The sequence below is a fragment of the Zootoca vivipara genome, chromosome 2 (assembly GCF_963506605.1).
Source record: "Zootoca vivipara chromosome 2, rZooViv1.1, whole genome shotgun sequence".
Lineage (NCBI taxonomy): Eukaryota > Metazoa > Chordata > Lepidosauria > Squamata > Lacertidae > Zootoca > Zootoca vivipara.
Window position 1 is genome coordinate 57,094,374 of NC_083277.1, and position 19,457 is coordinate 57,113,830.

The window sequence follows — 19,457 nt, forward strand, 5'->3', positions numbered from 1 at the left end:
TACCACCGGCTGCGCATTCTCATCCTCACGCAGGCGGAGACGGTGCAGCACGGGGCTGGCAATGCGGGCGAGGCCGTTGGAGAGCCGCTGCCCAATGGCTCCTGGGTCGATGTCTTCCACACTGCTAGCGTTGACAATGACATCCACACCCTGTTGAGACATTCAAACCACACTGAAAAATGAGGGTCTGGCTACCAAGCTGGAGAAGATGGAATAGACCTGTCTGCCCTCTGTGGCTCCAGGGAGCAAGACTAAGGCCAATGAGTGGAAATTACAGGAAATGATATTTCAGCTCAGCACCAGAAGACACTTCCTATTTATTGGTAAGAGAGCTGCAAGACAATAGACAAAGACTGTGTTGGGAGGAGGTGGGCTCTCCTCCAATGGAGCTATTTAAGCGGAGCCTGGATGAGCATATTTGTCAGGGATACTGTAGCTTCAAAGGCGGGGAACCCCTTTCAGAGAGAGCCTGCAGTCCCTCTTGGGTAGGTTTCTGGGTGGCTGCTTGCCTGTGACGGGCAGGGCCAGAGGCAAAAGCAAGCAGGGCAAAGGATGTGTGACGTTTACCTTTGTAGAGCAGGCTCTACTCCAGCCACACAAAAGCCAGGGGCCTAGACCCACCTGTGCACCCACTACCTGCCTACCTAAACTGGGCAAGCAGGAGGCATGGTCATGGCTCAAGGACATATACCAGCCAGACAAAAGCCAAACAAGGCCGATGAGGGGCAAGGACTAAGAAGAGTTTCAAGGGCTGGGCGGAGAGGCCTGGAGGGCCACATCTGGCCCCCCTGACCTCAGGTTCGCCACTCCACTTGAAGCTGCATTTTGCATTGAGCAGGAAGTCAGATGAGAATTTAAGGCAGCTGCCCTGGAAGACAACAGCGGAGACCCAGCAGCTGGCACAGGTCTCCTGCCAACAGCTCGTGATCAATACTCCTTGCCCATACCAGAACCCGTGCCCTTCCAGATGTTATTGGGCTGCACTCTCTGTCCACATCTGGAGGGCCACAGGTCTTTCCACCCCTGCATTGCTGGAGAACCATGTTCCCTCTTGCACAAAGTCCAAATCCCTTTGACACAAGATGGGAATGGACTGTTGCTTAGGCACTCCCACCCGCGCACCCTTCCCCAAACAGTTTGCCACTGACCTGGAAGAATTCCGCAACTTTGGCCACATGGCTGGCGCAGGCACACTTGCGGGCATCAGCTACATCCTCTCCCACCTGCCAGGCATAAAGGTGCACAGGGACGGGGAAGGTTAGTGCTGGGAGACGCCACTCTCACGAGACAGCAGCAGACAGCATCTTATTCTACACACATAGAGACACAGGCTACTTGGGAGAGCATCTGGAGAGCTCAGCAGGAGGAGGACAAGGGTGGCACCAGCACACAAGAGAACGCGACATTCCTCTGGATTTTTGAATGGAAAGCAAGAGCAGCAAGGATTTTCTTTGCAGAAAGATGTTCCTCGATAATTTTGGATGAGATGTAGACCAAACATATCACTGCGCCAACAAGGTAGGGAAGCAACAGTACCCCACATGCCTAAATCTGCAGAGCTTCTTCTAAGTCCTGGAGCATCAAGCATCAATGCTTGGCAGGAGTTTTTTTGCTGTCTTTTTGTTAAGGACTGGCAAATGACACAGAGAGTACATCTTCTACTCCTTCACAGTAGATCTCACCCTTGCAAGGGAACGAAGGGGGTCTTGCTAGGGATATTCAGCGGTTTCCAAATGGCTGGATATTTGTTGTTCATTTCTACCCCTGGGCAGCACTTCGTGGTGTGTTTCTTCTTTTAGGTCACCCTTCCCCAACCTGGTTCTCTCCAGATGCTTTTGGACTACAAGTCCCATCAGCCTTAGCCACCATGGCCAATACACAGGGATGCTGGAAATGGTAGTGGAGGGGATCATTCAGGAAGCTGTTTCAGACTGTTAAACCCATATTTCTACAAAGACATTTTTTAAAAGGCCTACTGAAAGGAACTTTCCACAAAAGCAGTATTTAAAGATTGTCACAAGCTGGGATATGTCGGGTAGGATAGGAAGCAAGTCTGGACAGAAAGTAGGAAGGAGAAGGAGCCATCCCAATGTGTGAGAGTGGTCGACCCTTTCAGATTCATTAAGGAAAATTTGTTCCACTAGAGGGCAGTGCAGACAAATCAATGGAAACCCAGCAGTCAGCAAGGGTTCTGCTAGAGCTACAAAGATCAACCTCCACATTACAGGCCTCCTCAGAGCCTGCCAGCTTTATGTGCCCCTGTATTCACAGCCCAAATAGCACTTGTGCCAGCCTTCACAAATGATGTCCTGGTGCTTTTTCCTACACAGAGATTATCTTTAGGTAGAAAAAGACTGTGCACGATTAGGCCCTATGGTTGAGACACCAGGGAACTGCCACCAGCCTTCGCCCATAGCTGCCAAGTTTTCCCTTTTCTCACGAGGAAGCCTATTCAGCATAAGGGAATTTCCCTTAAAAAAAGGGATAACTTGGCAGCTATGTCTTCGCCATTCAGTGATTCTCAAACCTGGGTCTCCAGCTGTTGTTGGACTACAACTCACATCATCAGTGACCACTGGTCCTGCTAGCTAGTGATGATGGGAGTTGTAGTCCAACAACAGCTGGAGACCCAGGTTTCAGAAACACTTGGCTGTTTCAGATAATTCAACCCGGCTCACTCTCCACCCTAGTTTGTACAGGACTGCCAGCTCCACACGCTGAGAGGATTCCTGTGCATAAAGAAGGCTGAATTTCTCCTTGTCTGGCTTTTATCGCCATGGTGGGAAGGAAAGCTGTAACTGGTGGAACTTTCCCTTCCTATGCAGTACCAAGGTCTTTTTGTGTGGCCTAGTCAACTTTAATATTGCGCCTCTTCAGCACAGAGCAAGCTGCCTCCCAGACTCTTCTTGGACTTACCCAGTTAATGAGGACATATTTAGGGAGGGTGGCCTGAGGGTCTTTGACACTGCAGAATCCGTACATCACTTTCTGGTTCTCAAAATGGCTGGAGAGTTCTTGTAGGCCGCCAGCTGAGGAAGCAAAGAGACAGATTTTATGGGACACAGACCACACTGCTCTTCCCCTTAGGGACATGATAGGGCACTGCCTTTCACAGAGCCAGGGCATTGGTTTATCTATCTTGGTCCAGTCTGCGCAGATTGGAGAAGGCTTTCTGGGGTTTCAAGCAGGGAATCTTTGTATCTGGAGATGCCAGCGACTGGACCACAGACCTCTGCATGCAGAGCAGATGATATAGCACTGAACTTCGGCCCTTCAAGTGAGTAGACAGAGGGACACATGATAAAAGGGACTAATCTCTCAACTTTCTGGGTGTGCCCTTGCCTCAGACCATGGGCATTTATCTCCCCACCGCTTGCGACTTCTACTCTAACCCTGTTGGAAAAAATGGGATTTTTAGTCGTCTATTCATGTATGCAATGACAGCAGCGAAGATACTACTGGCTCAGAGATGGAAAGAAGACAAAGTTCCAATCAGAGAGGAATGGCTGATGAAGATGATGGACTATGCCGAAATGGCGAAACTGACTAGGAAAATCAGAAACCAGGAAGAGAAGAATTTTAAGAAGGAATGGGAAAAATTTACAATGTATTTAAGAGAACACTGTAAACAACTAAAAACTTTGGCACGATTTGAGTAATGCTTGTAATGTACAATTACTACTTTTTTTAACAAATCAGAGAAAATAAGATAAGCAGAAGAGGGGGGGGGGAGATTGATAATGGTAACCATGGAAGGGCGGAGGGAAGTCAAGGGATTCAGAAAATCCTTATTGAAGAGGTGAATGATGTGTTTGAATTTAAATTTGTTATGTAAAACTTAAATAAAAACATATTTTAAAAAGAAAAGGGGGGATTTTTGTTTTAGGAGAGGGAAGTTTGGTGGAGCACTGAGAACTGCCAGGACTGGATCGGCTAAGCAGCATAAGGTTGCCCAGCAAGGAGGAGAGGGCAGGGGCAGGAATACTCACTTCCCGAAGCAGCCAGTTTCAGGTTATCGGAGTCATCTTCGTAAGTGTACAAAGCCCTGCAAGTCAGAGAATCACACAAACAGGTTAGGAGAAGCATGTATAGATAAGGGCAGGACCGCGCACATCCTTCACTATCCAATTCCTGCACCGAGGAAATGCAGATATAGTGCTAGGTAAAATTGGAGGCTAGGGCTTGGATTAAGCAGATTTGCACATGTTGGCTTATTTTGCCGAACTGCTCCTGCTCCTGTAGCCCTCGAGTAGCAGGGAGAGGAACAGCACAGAACTACAAAGCCCAACTACGTAGTCACTGCGGTTGTGGGGCTTCAGAGATCCTGGTGGGATAGATACACACTCTTCTTAGCCCCCAAAGTCTACAAACATGATTTCTAAAACAAAACGTAAGTTTCCTGGTATGGTCGATGGACCAACACAATAAATACTATTTTAATAAAATGAAAGTTGACCCTCAGGATGCTGAATTCTGTATTTGTGTGGTGCTTGCACATGATGCACAATAAACACAGTCCTGAGTATTGGACAGTGTTCTCGAAGCTACCAACATGAGTTTGACCAAACTGCGGGAGGCAGTGCAAGACAGGAGTGCCTGGCGTGTTATGGTCCGTGGGGTCACGAAGAGTCGGACACGACTAAACGACTAAACAACAACGAGTAAAGGACAACAATAGCTTGTCCAGAGAATGCCCCTCATTCCAGAGAAAGCCTAGATCTTGCATTGCAACATAATATATTTCAACCCCTCTGAAAACCGTGCCCCAGGAAACACAAAGAAAGCAACAGATATTTCCAAACTTGCTTCCTTCCGAATCACATTTGGAGTCATGGAGAAGTAATGATGGGGTCACCCACACAAATCCAAGATGATGTTCACTGTCATAGGGTGATACACCTACCGGTGTCTTGGTTAGTGGGGAAAGATCTGCAGCATGTCCTATTCTATCACCCCTGGAACTTTGCTCCTCCTTCCACTTGTCCCCCCAAAGAGGCACACTCCACAAATTTGAGAATTATTTATAGAAAGCACCAAATATATTGGGCAGCAGGAACCCTCAGAGGACCAGGCCTCCTGGAGCACGCCTGGAGCAGATAAATTAAAAATGCCCTTGAGCAACAGCAAACTGCCTATCTCATGTGTGATTCCCAGATGGGCTATATTTGGTTTGTGTGCATGCACAGACGTAGAGTCATTTGAATTAAACTATTTTCAGTAGATTTCCTAAGAAAAGCTCTGCTGAATCAGACCTTTTGTCTGTTCTGAACTTTCTGCCGCTAAAGAGCCCCAGACCCAAATGTTGTAATCTTTCCTTATTTGGGAGTTGCTCCAGCCTCCTGGTCACTTTGGTTGCCTGTTTCTACGCACTCATCCCCGACTAGCAAGAGGGCATTCTCAGGCTCCAATGACTCATTCCAGCCAGGCAAAAGCACTTGGGTGGGAAGGAGGGCCAGTGAGGGCGTAGGGAGCTATGAGGGCCACATACAGAAGCCTAGAAGAGTTGCATTCAGCCATGGAGTCTAAAGTTCCTCACCCAACCCAGGACTGGCCTGTGCATGCAGGAATGATCCAGCTGGGCTCTCGGTTCCTCCTGTCAACTTGTGATAGGTAAAGCAAGCAGGCTGCCATATTTGATATCACCAAGGCAGGCAAATTCCCTACACTGGTGGCTCAGTCTCCACAGACAAGCGGCCCCATGTGGGTTATTGCAGCATGCGCTGCAATGTCCAGCCCCACACAACATGATGTAGAGCAAGCATTTCTAGAATGCGGCTGCTGCTCCAGCCGGCCCAGAACAAAGCCCCCATCCCATCCTGCCCGCCCTTTTTGTTTCACATTCTGCCTGGCAATACCGTGATAAGGAGAAGCGCTCCCCAAGGTTTCAGCTGGTACATCCACCCCAACTTCACTTCCAGAAGAGGAACAGCAGGGAAGAGCGATGAAGAGAGGGTGTGCTACATCTCCTACGTTACGGGGGACAGTCTTCTGTTTGAGGGGATCCTCTGCTAAGGTCTAGGTATGGTTGAAAGACAAAAGAACCCCAAGATGGTGTGTGGGTGGGTGTGGTGCCTGTGGGACGGGACGGGGCAGGGCGCGCCAGAATCCCAGAGCTTGAGTCATGTTCTGCTCCTGTGCCCAGCAGGCCCGTGTTGCTTTTTCGGGCAGCACGGAGCCTGCAGGCGCCTGAGCCATCGCGTCACTCCCAGGAGATGTGTGGCTCGGGCGCGCTGCAGGCCCCATGGTAAGTGCTACTCCCCGCAGTGTGGTGCCCAGTGTGCCACCACGCCCCCTGAGCTATGCCTCTGGGCAGGCACAATCACCGCAAACAGAGAAGTGGCACAAAAGGGGCAAAAATAGCCCCAAAGAAGCACAAAAATGGCACAAAACAGTGCTTAGCAACCCCACAAGCCTTTGCATCGAGGCCTGTGGGGAGCTTGAGCAAGGTTTGGCGGGAGCCTATGTGGCGTTTGCAAGCTTTTTCATTTGTGTTCTCATTACACAATTGCACTTAAATGCGTGGTACCTCGGAACGTAACCCCTGCGTAAATGGGGAGTTGCCTGTATTGTATTTCTATTTAAATTATAGTGAATTACTTCTAAATTTGCTTCCCTACAAAACTATTAGAACACGGCTTTTAAAAATGCAAATCAGCACCTGCCTTTGTCCTCCCTTTCGCTGATGCGCCAGAGGCCGTGCTCAAGAAAGAAGCTTTGTGGGTATCAGTTCCAGGTGCTTTGTGCTGAAGTGAGAGAGAGCCCCTCCGCCCATATCCCCTTGTCTCCTTAACGTTGCCTGTGCCTGCAGGCCACATGCAAAAGGATGAGGGAGGAGCTTCTGCTAAATGGGGAGAAATGAATGCGCTGCAGCAGAGGCCTCACCCCTCCAGGATGGTGTAATTGTTGCCCACCTGGGGAGTAAGACCCACTCACGCTTTCTGGCAGTGAACTGCCTGCTGCCCAATAAGAATGTGAGGGGTGGAGTGGGGTGGGGTGTTAAGAGGCGGAGAGGGAGAAATAGGGAAATTAAAGCAGCAGTAGCAGCATATCAATGAGCCATCAGGGCTTGTGTGAAGGGGCCTCCATGGAAACCGTCTCCAAGATACCACCCTCTCTTCCATCTCTGCCGGGGTATAGCCACTCCCTCCATCCTTTGCCAATCAGCCAGCAGAAATCAGAACCAAAGGCTTTCACACCCTAGCCGAGAGAGCACACGGGGTTTCTGTTCTCTTTGCAACCTCATTTCGAGACCTCATGCGAAGGGGGAAGGATGGAGCACAGAGAATTGGTCCAGGTTGTGTAGGCGAAGAGACCGAAAGGGGGGCAAATTCCCTCAGCTTATCAAAGGAACGAGCATCTTTGTGTCACCATGGCAACCACACTGCCATCCAGCTGGGACACAGTTCATATGAGGAGGAAGGAGGTGATTTACAGGGGAGGCTGGGTGGTGGTGGGAGGGAGGGGGGAGGTATTCGCTGGCAGCTGGCCCCAAATGCCGCTCCTCCCGTGCGCACCCACCGCCACCCTCTCATGGCAAATCGGGAGGTGTCATCCCTGCCCGGCCTTTCCACAGCTTACAGTGGGAGTTTGCTGAGTTGTGTCTCTTCCTGGGCATCATGTGCTCCATTTGCTGACCTGCCAAATTCTTTGGCTGTATTGCATTCCAGTAAAGGCCAGGGCTTTATATTCTGGTTCCTTGGGCCAGAATCCTGCTAGAGTCGGAAGGGGAACTCCGCCGGCAGGAGGAAGGAGGCTGGTTGCCGGGAATCGCAGGTGGGCAGAGGGCTCTTGCATGCAAGTCCCACTCGCAGGCATGCAAGGACAGGGTGCTGGACTAGATGGGCCTGTTGGCCTCACCCAGCAGGCCTGGCACATGTTCTCAACTCCCAACATGAACTGGTTGCCTTTACTCCCTGGCCCCAAACTTTCCACAGCCGCATCTCATCACAATATTGGCTTTAGCAGAAGTTGCTTACACCATCGGTTATCTCTTTGTTTCTCTGTGATAAGTCAGGTCCTTTGATATCGGAGGGAGCAAGGCTGCCATCAGCACCTGGCATCCTGCCAGGGTCTAGCGGCCTGGTAAGGCCTCATCCTGATTACTGCTTATGAACCCTCACCTTAAAGATTACCAGGCTCAGCACCAAGCACCTTTTTAGTTTTCCACAGCACCCTCAACCTATTAGTAGGTGTGAGGAGGGGTGGTGAACTTCAGGCCTGTGGGCCAAATGCAGCCCTCTAGGCCTCTCCTTCTGGTCCTTCTGCACCCGCAGCGTGTGTTTTGCCTGGCAGAGATGTGTCCTTGTGTGATAACGCCTCCTGCTTGCCTGGATGGAGAATAAAGTCAGGTGTGTTTACTTTTGTAGTTTCCACACAATAAACTTCCTACTGCTGGCATGTAGGCCTTGGAAGGCTCCACAGAAAAGAATGCAGCTCTTGGGCTGCCCGCCGCAACCAAGCAAGGCCCCCACCTCCAACCCACTGACAGAAGAGAGACCCCACCAGATGACACATCGTTCAGAGCACATGACTGCCTTCGATAGTGGGGAGTGAACAGTTGCCAAGGGAGGCTAGAGCTCTGCCCCGAATCTCCCCATCTCACGTGCACACGCATTTTGGCTAGATCAAGGGAGTAAGCAGAGGGTGGGTGTGTAACAGGATGAAGGGGCATACAATCATGCATGCTGTGGAGAAAGAGCATCTCTATCTCTCGTAATATTAGAACTCGGGGCCACCCAATGAAGCAGAAGGGTAGGCGGCTCAGGTAGACAAAAGCGGAGTTGTGATTCACACAGCGCATAGGCAATAATAATAATAATAATAATAATAATAATAATAATAATAATAATATATTATTATTATTATTATTATTATTATTATTATTATTATTATTATTATTTATACCCTGCCCATCTGGCCGGGTCTCCCCAGCCACTGGGATTCACTCCCACAGTATGTGGTGACAACCACCAACTTTGAAAGGGGATTAGACAAATTCATGGGTGATAAGGCTATCAATGGGATCCAGTATTAGAGGCATAGCTGCCAAGTTTTCCCTTTTCTCACGAGGAAGCCTATTCAGCATAAGGGAAAATCCCTTAAAAAAAGGGATAACTTGGCAGCTATGATTAGAGGCAGTATGACTCTCAGGGTGTGAAATTAGCAGGGAGCCAGGCGCATTTTGCACCTAAAGATTCTCCATTTGAGAGCACCTCAAAAAGTCTGGGTGCCATTTTTTTTCATTTTATTTTTTGCGCCTGGCTGACACTCAAGGATTACTGAAATGTATGTGTTTTGAAGCATATATTAAGGATAGACAATATGTTAAGGAGTTTAACAATAAAGAGTAGAATATTTTGAAAACTGAAGTATGGTACCGATATTTTTATTTAAACACCAAATTAGACACGTATTAACAATTTATGTTAGACATATGATATTAACAAGGTGTCACTTATGTGACTTGTGCATTACTTAATGCTTATCAAAATAATAAATAAAAGGTGTTTCAAACTCCCCCCACCCCCCAAAGGTGACTAGATATTCTGTTTTGGTGCCCACAACCCAGGATCCAGGAGCCATTTGGCTCCTAGCTTTTCTATCCTGATTTCTAATGCTAAGTTGACTCTAAAGTTGCTGAGGAAAATGGGTGGGGAAAGACTGTTGTGCTCATGCGCTGCTTAAGGGGTTCCCAGAGGCATCTGGTTGGCCACTGTGGGGAATAGGATGCTGGTCCAGATAGGCCTGTGGCCTGATTCAGTAATGTTGGAACTACAAGCCTGCCTTCATACTCCTTTCCCCCCGATCACTGTGCACGATGTTGCCATGTTCCTTGAAGGAATATGGCAAGAGGTGTAGCTTGGGGTAAGCTTTGCCCCTCCTTGGGGCTTTTCCCATTGATTAAATCTGGTATTGTACCTGGGCTGAGGTTTCTGATTGGTAGGTCTTGGTAGAGGATGCTTAGCATTTTTATTTCATGACTCGGGGAGGGTTACTGTGACGCGGGTGGCGCTGTGGTCTAAACCACTGAGCCTCTGGGGCTTGCCAATCAGAAGCTTGGCAGTTCAAATCCCTGCAATGGGGTGTGCTCTTGTGTTGCTCTGTCCCAACTCCTGCCAACCTATCAGTTCGAAAGCACACCAGTGCAAGTAGATAAATAGGTATCGCTGCTACAGGAAGGTAAATGGCGTTTCCGTGTGCTCTGGCTTCCATCACGGTGTTCCGTTGCGCCAGAAGCGGTTTAGTCATGCTGGCCACATGACCCAGAAAGCTGTCTGTGGACAAACACCGGCTCCCTCGGTCTGAAAGCAAGATGAGCGCCGCAACCCCATAGTCGCCTTTGACTGGACTTATCCATCCAAGGGTCCTTTACTTTTTACTGTGACCAAACTGGGGAAAAAACATGACATCTGTTGTTTGACTGTACCTTCAGCCAAATTGATTGGGGGGAGGGGAAGGGAGGAGGAACAATACTATTCTTAAGCTCCTACTACATGTATATTAAGGAAGTGTTGGAAAAGAAACCTATAGAAAAAGAATCCCATTTCTTAAGCTTTTTCTACACATCTATGGAACTGGATGAAAGAGGGCACCCATGGATTTCATAAAATTGGGAAGGAATATTTGCCTATGGGTCTTTTTTAGCCTTCCAAAGCCATCAGCATTTCATAGCATTATAAGCAGAGTTTACTGGCTATTGCTGCAGCAAATGGTTAGACAGTTCATCTGTGTGCTGAAAGCACCCACGTCAGGCAAAAGTAAGCTGCCTGTTGGTTCTTAGAATAGCATATTTTTATCCAAACAACCTGAAGGGACACTCAAATGTTTGGATGAGATTAAATGAGAATGATGTTATAAACAGTATTGCAATTGATTTGCCAAAGGATTTTTTTTTAAGGGGCAAGGGAAGAGACTTGGGAACTGTGGTGCCAATTCTATGCTGTTCAATACAGCTCTGATGCTCTGATATAAAGGTCATCTCTTGAAACAAAGGACGTCTGGTAACTATGGCTTATGCAGACATGGAGTCACATGAAGCATACACTGAATTTATTTATCTATCTGTCTAATTGCGACAGGCGGGGCCATGGCTTTGTGATATAGAGCAGTGTTCTTCAACCTTGGGTGCCTATTTGTTGTTGGACTCCAACTCCCACCATCCCCAGATAGCTGAGCCAATGGCCAGGGATGATGGGAGTTGTAGTCCAATAACATGTGGGCACCCAAGGTTGGAGGACACTCCTGTAGAGTACATGCTTTGCACACAGATAATCCCAGGTTGAACTCCTGGCTTCTCCAGGAGTCAGATAGCAGGTGATAGAAGTCTGCCTGGAGAAGCCCCTAAAGAGCCATTGCCAGTCAAAGTAAACACATACTGAGCTGGAAGGACAAATAGAGAGACATTATATAGAGGGAGCTTCTTATGCCTGCCCTTCCTCTAAGGCAAGTGGCTTTCAACCAGTGTGCCGTGGCACCCTGGGGGTGCCTTGAATGATTGTCAGGGGTGCCGTGGGCAACACTGGCCTCTGTCCTTCTTTCCTTCCATCCTTCCTCTGATGCCCTCTCACATCTCTGCCTCCCAAAGGCTTGCACAGCTGTTCGTTGCAGCAGCCCTGGCTACAAACTTCCCAGGTGAATGGTGCCTCTGAGGCTGGCCAGGGGGTGCTGGTTGCAAGGTGCTGAGGTGGCCTTGGAGTTAAGCAAGCAAGCGGATGAGGGAGCCCAGCCATCCCTTGCTGTTGGAAATGGACAGACTAGTGGCAGGCAGACGCTGTGCTGGCCTTTCTTGTGCTTGCTGTTTGCAAGGCCTGCCTGAGAGCTGAGTGCCCAATGCTGAAGGGGAGCCTTTCCGCTAGGCAAAGGTGAGGTTCTGGCCTCACATTCACCTTTGGCCAGTCTCCGTTGGGCCTGTAAGGCTGGGGGCATCCTCTTCCCAGGCCCCTGTGGGGCAGTGTGAGGAGGCACCTCTCTTTGAGGTGGCAGCTCAGAGACCAGGGGCAGCAGCAGCAGCAGCAGCTGCTCAGAGGACTCCCAAGGAGAGGGGAGGAGGCTGAGGAAACACTCCACAAGGAAGGGTGTTCAAAAAAGAGCAAGAGACCACCAGCTCTGCAGAGGTGACATCACTGGGCTCCTGAGCCCCACAGGGGTGCTGCAGAAAAAATGTAGTTGGTCAAGGGAGCCGTGGACTCAAAAAGGTTGAAAAGCTCTGCTCCAAGGCAGAGCTGGATAACCTTTTTGGCTCTATGGGGCTGCCCACCTGTCAATTGTATGTCATTTGGTGCTTTGAAGTACCCAAGTCAGGATTTTGCCATGGAAGCAGCAACATGTAGCTAATTCACTATCCTCTTTTTGTTTTAGCAGGGATTTAAAGGCAAACTCAGCCATGCAGGGGCAACTGCTCAGCCATTGCAGAATTAAAACCCTATCCTTCTGCTTATCAGTTGGTGTCAATGAGTGGTATCTGCTGATTGACTTGGCATCAAAATGGAACCCTTGGTGTGTCAAGAATGGTCAGAGGTTCCACAACTCTGCTCTAAGGAGCTTGTGCAGCCTATATGTGAGCTATCTGGTGTTATCCTCATTAATGAATTTGTGGAGACACTGCAGACCAAGTAAGGATGATTGGCTAAAGGTCATCCAATGAGCTGCTTGGCTGGATATGGATCAGAACCCAGATTTCCTTTATCCAAGCCCAGCACTCAACCCCCTATGCTACCACACTGGCTTTCACTTTATACCCTCAGATAACAAGAATTTCAGAAACAGAAGAGACTATACAAGCCTTGCCAACCCTGGCACCCTCCAGATGTTTTGGACTACAACTCCCATCAGTCACTGTGGCTTGAGCTGATGGGAATTGTAGTACAAAACATCTGGAGGGCGCCAGGGTTGGCAAGGCTGAACTAAACTGTTCTGTTATTTATCACCATATTATCCTAAGCAAATTGGGGTTTGCCACTGTTTATACACCACAGGGGATTAAATAGGATAACCTTCCATATATGGTACCACACTGACAATGGAGGCTGATGCCCATTGAGATGGGTAGGGCAAAGGACAGGAGGTCAATAGTAGATGGAACCAGAGCTTTGGGGTTTGGCTGAGGCCAGACTGAGATTAGTGGGGCAAAGCCCTATTCATTCTTATGGACCAGCCTCTACTGTACACAAAGTTCCTTGGAGGAAAACTGGGACACAAAAACTTGATAAATTATACAACTGTCAGCAATTTTTTTAAAAAAACAAACAAACCCTTTTTGTTTTCTAAACAGAAAGTGCCCTAATTTTGCATGTCTGTTTGACTAGATCCTGTGCCAGAATGTCAATAGTCTGCCTTCTGGAAACTTTACCAGTTTCTTGCATAGTACAAACAGTGTGGAACATCTGCAATGGGGACATGGAGAGCAGAGATCCAATATGCTTTTCCTGCCCAGTGTATTACTTTAAATCAGAGGTGGGGAACCTTCTTCTGATGAAGGTTCATTGGGTCACATGAGAAGTCAAACAGGGGCCACAGTCAATGGTGGGCAGAGCCATCATCAAGAGCGGGTGGGGGTCTGCAGGAAGGCATAGCACTCTTTTTGTACCACCCCATTCCCACTCTACCTTTCCCAAAGCAGAAGCAATGCCAAGGTTTTTATGCCATGGGGGGCGGACAGATGGACGGTGTGCTGGAGAACAGAAGAGGGGCTTCAGGAAGCAGAAGGGCTGGAGGATGCTGAAGGCTGCCTGAAATCAGGGCAAGGACCACATGCCATTCCCAGGAGTCTGGTTCCCTAACCCAGCTTTAAATGGTTTTGTCAGAATTTCTCTCCTGCTTATGATTACTGTTGCAAGTGAGTTCAGACCTGTCGGAAAAAAACAGGAAATGCACCAGGAGCTATATAGCACTCTGGATTGCCCTTCAACATTCCTGCATCTATGTACCCAAGGCAGACCCTGCTATGCAGCAGGGTGATCAGCTTCTGGCATGGTGGTGATGGCTGGTGAAAGCAGGAACTGATGAAGGGTGTGCTTCAGAAGGTATACTGGGTTTTGTAAGCTCTGTGTACAAGAGCATAATGCGCATTCTGCACATATGCAGAATTTGCTAGCAAGCTGCTTTTTAAGAATAACAAAAGATTCTAGCTCTCATGATTGCAGGCACGCATTTGGAATGACGTCGGCAGTCTGATATTCATAGGCTGCACTTCTGCTGATTAGTGGTGTGTACAGGATATCAAAATGGCGCCACCTACCTCCTTGTGCTCTGCCCACCCGCTCCAAGCCCCCTCTTCCCCCTTCTCTCAGATCCCTTCCCACTTCTCTTTTCTGCCACCCGAGCTCTTGCCCGAGGACTCTAAATCCTTTTCAGAACTTGTTCATTGCAGAAGGGGAAATATGCAAAATAGAAGAATGCAAATAGTTTGATTTGCATAAATTATTTTCCACGCAATATAATTTATGCCTCTTTGGTATCAAGCGCACATAGCACCATCCGTCGCGAGACGCTGCGAAGCAATTTAGGGCGAAACTACCCACTGCAAGGCAAACACAGGGGTCTCTGCCCTGTAACATTCATTTTCAGGAGGTAGGGGCATTTTCAGGGAAGAATTGGTAGGGGCTGACTACCCCTTCCAGCCAACATCACTTCTCCATTGCAAACTGGTGTTTCAGTGCCAACTCGACGCAAACCCCCAACAGTTCCCCCCTGCTTTTTAATCCACACCAGAGGCTAGAAAACCAGCTGGAAGAAAAACAACCCATCCTGCACCCCAGGGTACATATAGGTAGAAATCAGCATCTTCAGGTAGCGTTAGGCACCCCCACCCCCAGCTGTTTCTCCCTTACAAATAGCTCCCTCTGCATGACCTTTGCAAATCCACATCTGAGAAACAGGTTTTTGTTGAAGTAATGTGTGGTGTCCGTAAGCTCCACCTTTGACCAGATTCAGAGGGAAACCTCCAGGCGCAACCTATATGGAGAGAGGGCTATAGAAGACCTACCCCCAAACTGTAGCAACTGAACCATCATAGGGTGGCACCCTGTGGCTGCCTAGATGTTCCTGGACTCCAACTCTCATCAACCATGACCATTGGTGACGCTGGCTGAGGCTGATGGGAGTTGGAGTCCAGCAACATTTGGAAGGCCCTCATGTTCCCCATCCATGATCCAAAGCCTTCAGAGTTGGTGGGTCCTTCCCCCACATCCAGGAACAAGCATGTGCTAGTGCAGTTGGAAAAGGTGCAACACTCCATTGCTCTTCTCCCCACCTTCAGTGAATGCACCAGAAGAGCTGCAGCAGCACCAACTAGCGCACTGGAAGGAGAATGTGCTGGCTAAGCATTTCTGCGTTAGGTGGGCACTGCACCCAGCCCAAGCCAGGAGAGAAGGGAAACAAGCTATGGACAATCCCTTCTCAGCCCCTCATGTATGAAAAGAAGAAAATCTAATGAGTTAACCACTGGCAAGAGAACCTAACACACTCATGGCCATCCTTTTCAGCCTCTGCAAAGTTCATGCCTCTCTGGAAGAACTCTGGGGAGAGAGCTGTGGGTGGCACAACAGGGGCAGGGATTGGCATGGAAAAGGAGCAACTAAGCTGTCCAAGGTGGGAATAGCAGAGGACTGAAGAAGAGGTGTCAACATAAAAAGCAGCTTAATAGTGGGATGCTAAGCTTCTGGCTCACACCAAACCCAATTTGTCCTGCAAGGGTCGTACAGCCACCATCCCCATAGTGGGAAGGCATGGTGCCATGTAGCACCCTTCCCATGGCTGGCTAGGCAAGGCAACAGCCACACTGCAGGGAGCCGGATGCAGATAATGGCACAAATGAGATTGACTCTAATCCAAAAAGCCAAATCCGCTAATTGGCAGCTCATGGCCAGGCTCTTTCCGGGAATGTAGCTGCAGCTGCTTTCGGAGAAGACCGTGATCAGGCACACCTCTGGGCCCAGCAAGCGACAAAGGCAGGATGTGAACTCGAGGCCCCTTTGTGGGCACATGTCTTACTGGCCCAGCCCACAAGGGCAATTAGGCAGTGCCAGCAAATATGCCAGGATACTCAAAGCCAGCTCCAGAAGGTGGCAAGATGGAGGCCAACAAGGGCTGAGGAAGCTAGGAAAAGGCAACAAGGGTGTCCTTGCTTTCCTGTATAATATCTGTCCTGTATAGTTATATCTCACTGGTTAAGGAACTATAGGGGTATTCTGATGCTCAGGAACCTCTAGCATCCTAATGGGGGTCCTGTGTGGATATTCACCAGGGTCAATAGCAAGTGAGAAAGTGGCTGTGGGGTTCTTACCTAGATTTATATGGCTTAGGAGATGGGGACCACATCAATCTGTGCTCCGGGTTTATCAGTTTGAATTATTCTGTCGCTGGAGAATTCATTAGCTCGCATGCACATTGCTGATTCCTCATGGAAACTGGACACACTCCCTGTGAAAGCAGCTTCCTTAAGGAAATTATGTGATTGTGGTTCCACGGCTCACAGAAGGTCCATCACTGTGAAAGACAGTTCACAGCAATCGGGGGAAAGAACACCTTCAACGTCAGCCTGGGCCGTCTTATTTCATGTTGGCTTCCAGCTTACAAATGAGATATATATATAGCCCGCAAATTATACTATATATTACACACACACAAACATGGAATCAAAAGCCAGAGATTAGTTGGGCGGAATGTCCTCGCAGCCGTGAAGTCGCTGCCGTTTTGATGGTAACAATGAGGCTGAACCACCAAAGGGCAGCTAAACACCGACAAAGAGCACGTCGGTGCATGTGGCATTGCAGAACGAAGAAACAACGGACCAGGGGCTGGCAGGGCAGCTCGGGGTGGGAGCGCATCAGAAAGCAAGGGGATTTAGGGGCTTTCCAGACAATGTGGCTTTCAGAAGGGTAACGAGTTCTGCTTACTAATTTACTGGGCTCCTGCCAGATGATGTCGCCCCAGCGAGTTATCTCTTGCCGAAGGTAGGGAAGAATCGTAGTTCCCCAGAACTCAACCCCCTCAGTTCAACTGCTAGGAATCTGAGATTCTTTTCCCAGGGAAGCACACCGGCTGCATTGGAAAGTACTGTGGGTTTGGTGGCTGTTGCAGGAGTAGCGGGGGAAGTTATTCATTGCCGCCTATGACATGATCTATTGCGCGCCTCATTATAGGCTGGACTCCACATCGTGCACCTGTGTCATCCTCCAAAAAACAAATGAAAAAAACCCAACCCTGTTATCCAGGCAGCAAACCCAGTTTGGAAAACTGGATTAAATGAGTTATTTCCTTATCCAAGAAATCTCAGTGCCAAGAAAGACATCTAGGGGCAGAAGGGCTGGGGCTAACAACCTACCCCCTTTACCTTGGGCTAAGGGCTGAAATGTGTATTGGAGGAGGAGAAGCAGGAGGACAATTACCGTAGCACACAGTGAGGCAAACAGTTTAGAAACAAAAATTTGGTAGAACCATCAAAACTTCAGAAGAATGGACAAAACAGAAGGGTTGTGCTGGAACAAAGGCAGGTTCTGGTCTCCTTCATCTTGAATTAGCTTGAGGATGAGGACACAGAGAAGCCATTAGCTTTTTAGGACAGAGCCTAGTGTTTGAACTGGGCTTACTTTCTAAAAATGGCATTATCCAGTTCTGCTTTCTAGAAATGGTCTCACCCAGCTGGTATCTGGCCTAGTGTTCTGTCTAGCAGAGAAACAGTAAACATTCATTCTTGGAACTTTTGTTTGGGGGGGGGCTGACATGGGCTTATCAATTTTGGGGGACCTTACTACTTATAGAACTGGTGTCCCTCTAAGTAGCTGGGGAAAGGGGTTTTCTTGACACAGGAGGCAGGGAAGTAAAAAAACCAGCTCACAGGAATCTGAGGACAAACTGCCAAAGGACCATGAGACATCCTCAGAGCCCAAGCAAGAACACTTGGTATTCTATTTTTTAAAAAACAAATGACTTGTTTTATAATAATTATTATTTTTACTTCTGCAGATGCAAAACGCCCCGTGCCAATGCAGCAGGGAGTGCTTGCTATACTTTTACAGTCTGGGAGGAAGGAAACAGGAAACCTGCATCCCTTCTCTCTTCTCCGTTGCAGACATTACCCACCATTCCCAACTGAATGGTTTTGTCTTTTTATTTAACCCCCACCCCTTCTCACTTTAAGATACGACTACTGCACACTGCCTCTGGTAAGGGCTGAAATGCATGTGCACCCTTATGCTTTGTGTGTGTGTGTTTTTCCAAAGCAAATAAAAATAGGAAGAGCCACAAATAGACTTTCTGGAATGTAACGAAATGTCTATATCCTCGGCAGTGGGGTTTGTCATGCTATAACAGCAGCATTAAGGATGGCCACAATGCTCCCACTAAGGAGATGGGGGCAGGGGAAGCAGTTAAAAAACAAAACGGTGAGAAATATGGCCCAAGTCAGAAAAGCAAGTGAAGGGGAGGGGGAGAAGGAAGGATGCTTTGAGCTCTACATCACAGCATCCAACAAAAAGTCAGTAGAAGTTTAGCTAATGTGTTTTTATGCAGCCCTTCCTTTAACAAGGAGCTTGGGGTATGTGCCCCTTCCTTCCCACTTTGGGTTGATGGCTAGAAGCCGGCCCAAGGTCACCTGGAAACAGTGTTTGAAACTCAGATATATAAGCTAGGCACCAAATTGCACCTTAAATGTAGGCTATGGTTGCCGCAATGGAATGTCTGTTCGCAAGCGGGCTGGACTAGATGACACTTGGGATCCCTTCCAACGCTACGATTCCATGATCTCAACCACATCGTTTGACAGTAGCTTCTGCTCTTACAAGAATTTGCTCGTCCCGCTATGCAAGAAGGAGAAACACAAACAGTGGAAATGGAATTGACTATGGACTATGGCAGAGGATTTTAAACTGGGGCCCAGAAATCTCCACGTACTGTAGTTGCAACTGGACCCACACCACTAGCAAAATGCGCTTGGTGAATTTCGAACACGGCCTGGAAAGTATCACAGTCAAGCGAAGATCTGGGTCTCTAACCTTCCCACCACACTGCAAAATGTCATGTTCCTGCCTGAACTGTTCAGCTATGGCCTCTGGTGGGGAAAGGGGGCTGCCTTGCATTGAGCAGAGAAACCGCATAACACGATTGGTACCTTTGGAATGAATGGGGCGGATAACTGGCTAGCTATCTGTGTGAATCCAGAGCGGCACTGTGTCCCCTTTTCCCAGGTGACCTTGTGGAGCAGCCAAGCCTAGCACTAAAAGCAGAGTCACCCACACTCACCTCCGTTCGAACAATGGGTAGCTAATTTTAGTAGTCTTTAGCCACTGCTAGTTTGCCCCCCCCCCCAGCCCCGCAGCATGCCCCAAGCTAGCAGCTGGAGTCAAACATTTCCAAGGGCACCTGCAGGCATCTGAACTTGAGCGGACAGGAAGAGATAGAGCCTTTCACAAATGACAGGGATGTCTGGCAGCCCTATCATGCGAGTGGGGCAGAAAAGC

At 48.6% G+C, this 19,457-nt stretch overlaps 1 protein-coding gene across 2 annotated transcripts in view; it reads right to left on the reverse strand.

Annotated features, from left to right (window-relative positions):
- Positions 1 to 19,457, reverse strand: part of DBN1 (drebrin 1) — a 42,965-nt gene that overhangs the window by 12,132 nt on the left and 11,376 nt on the right. For both annotated transcript variants that reach the window (XM_035105859.2, XM_060271589.1), the window contains exons 2-5: positions 3,990 to 4,045; positions 2,917 to 3,029; positions 1,149 to 1,223; positions 4 to 150 (exon numbers count right to left, since the gene is read on the reverse strand). In XM_035105859.2, the coding sequence (XP_034961750.1) occupies positions 4 to 150; positions 1,149 to 1,223; positions 2,917 to 3,029; positions 3,990 to 4,045 (391 nt within the window). The remainder of the gene's footprint in view (positions 1 to 3; positions 151 to 1,148; positions 1,224 to 2,916; positions 3,030 to 3,989; positions 4,046 to 19,457) is intronic.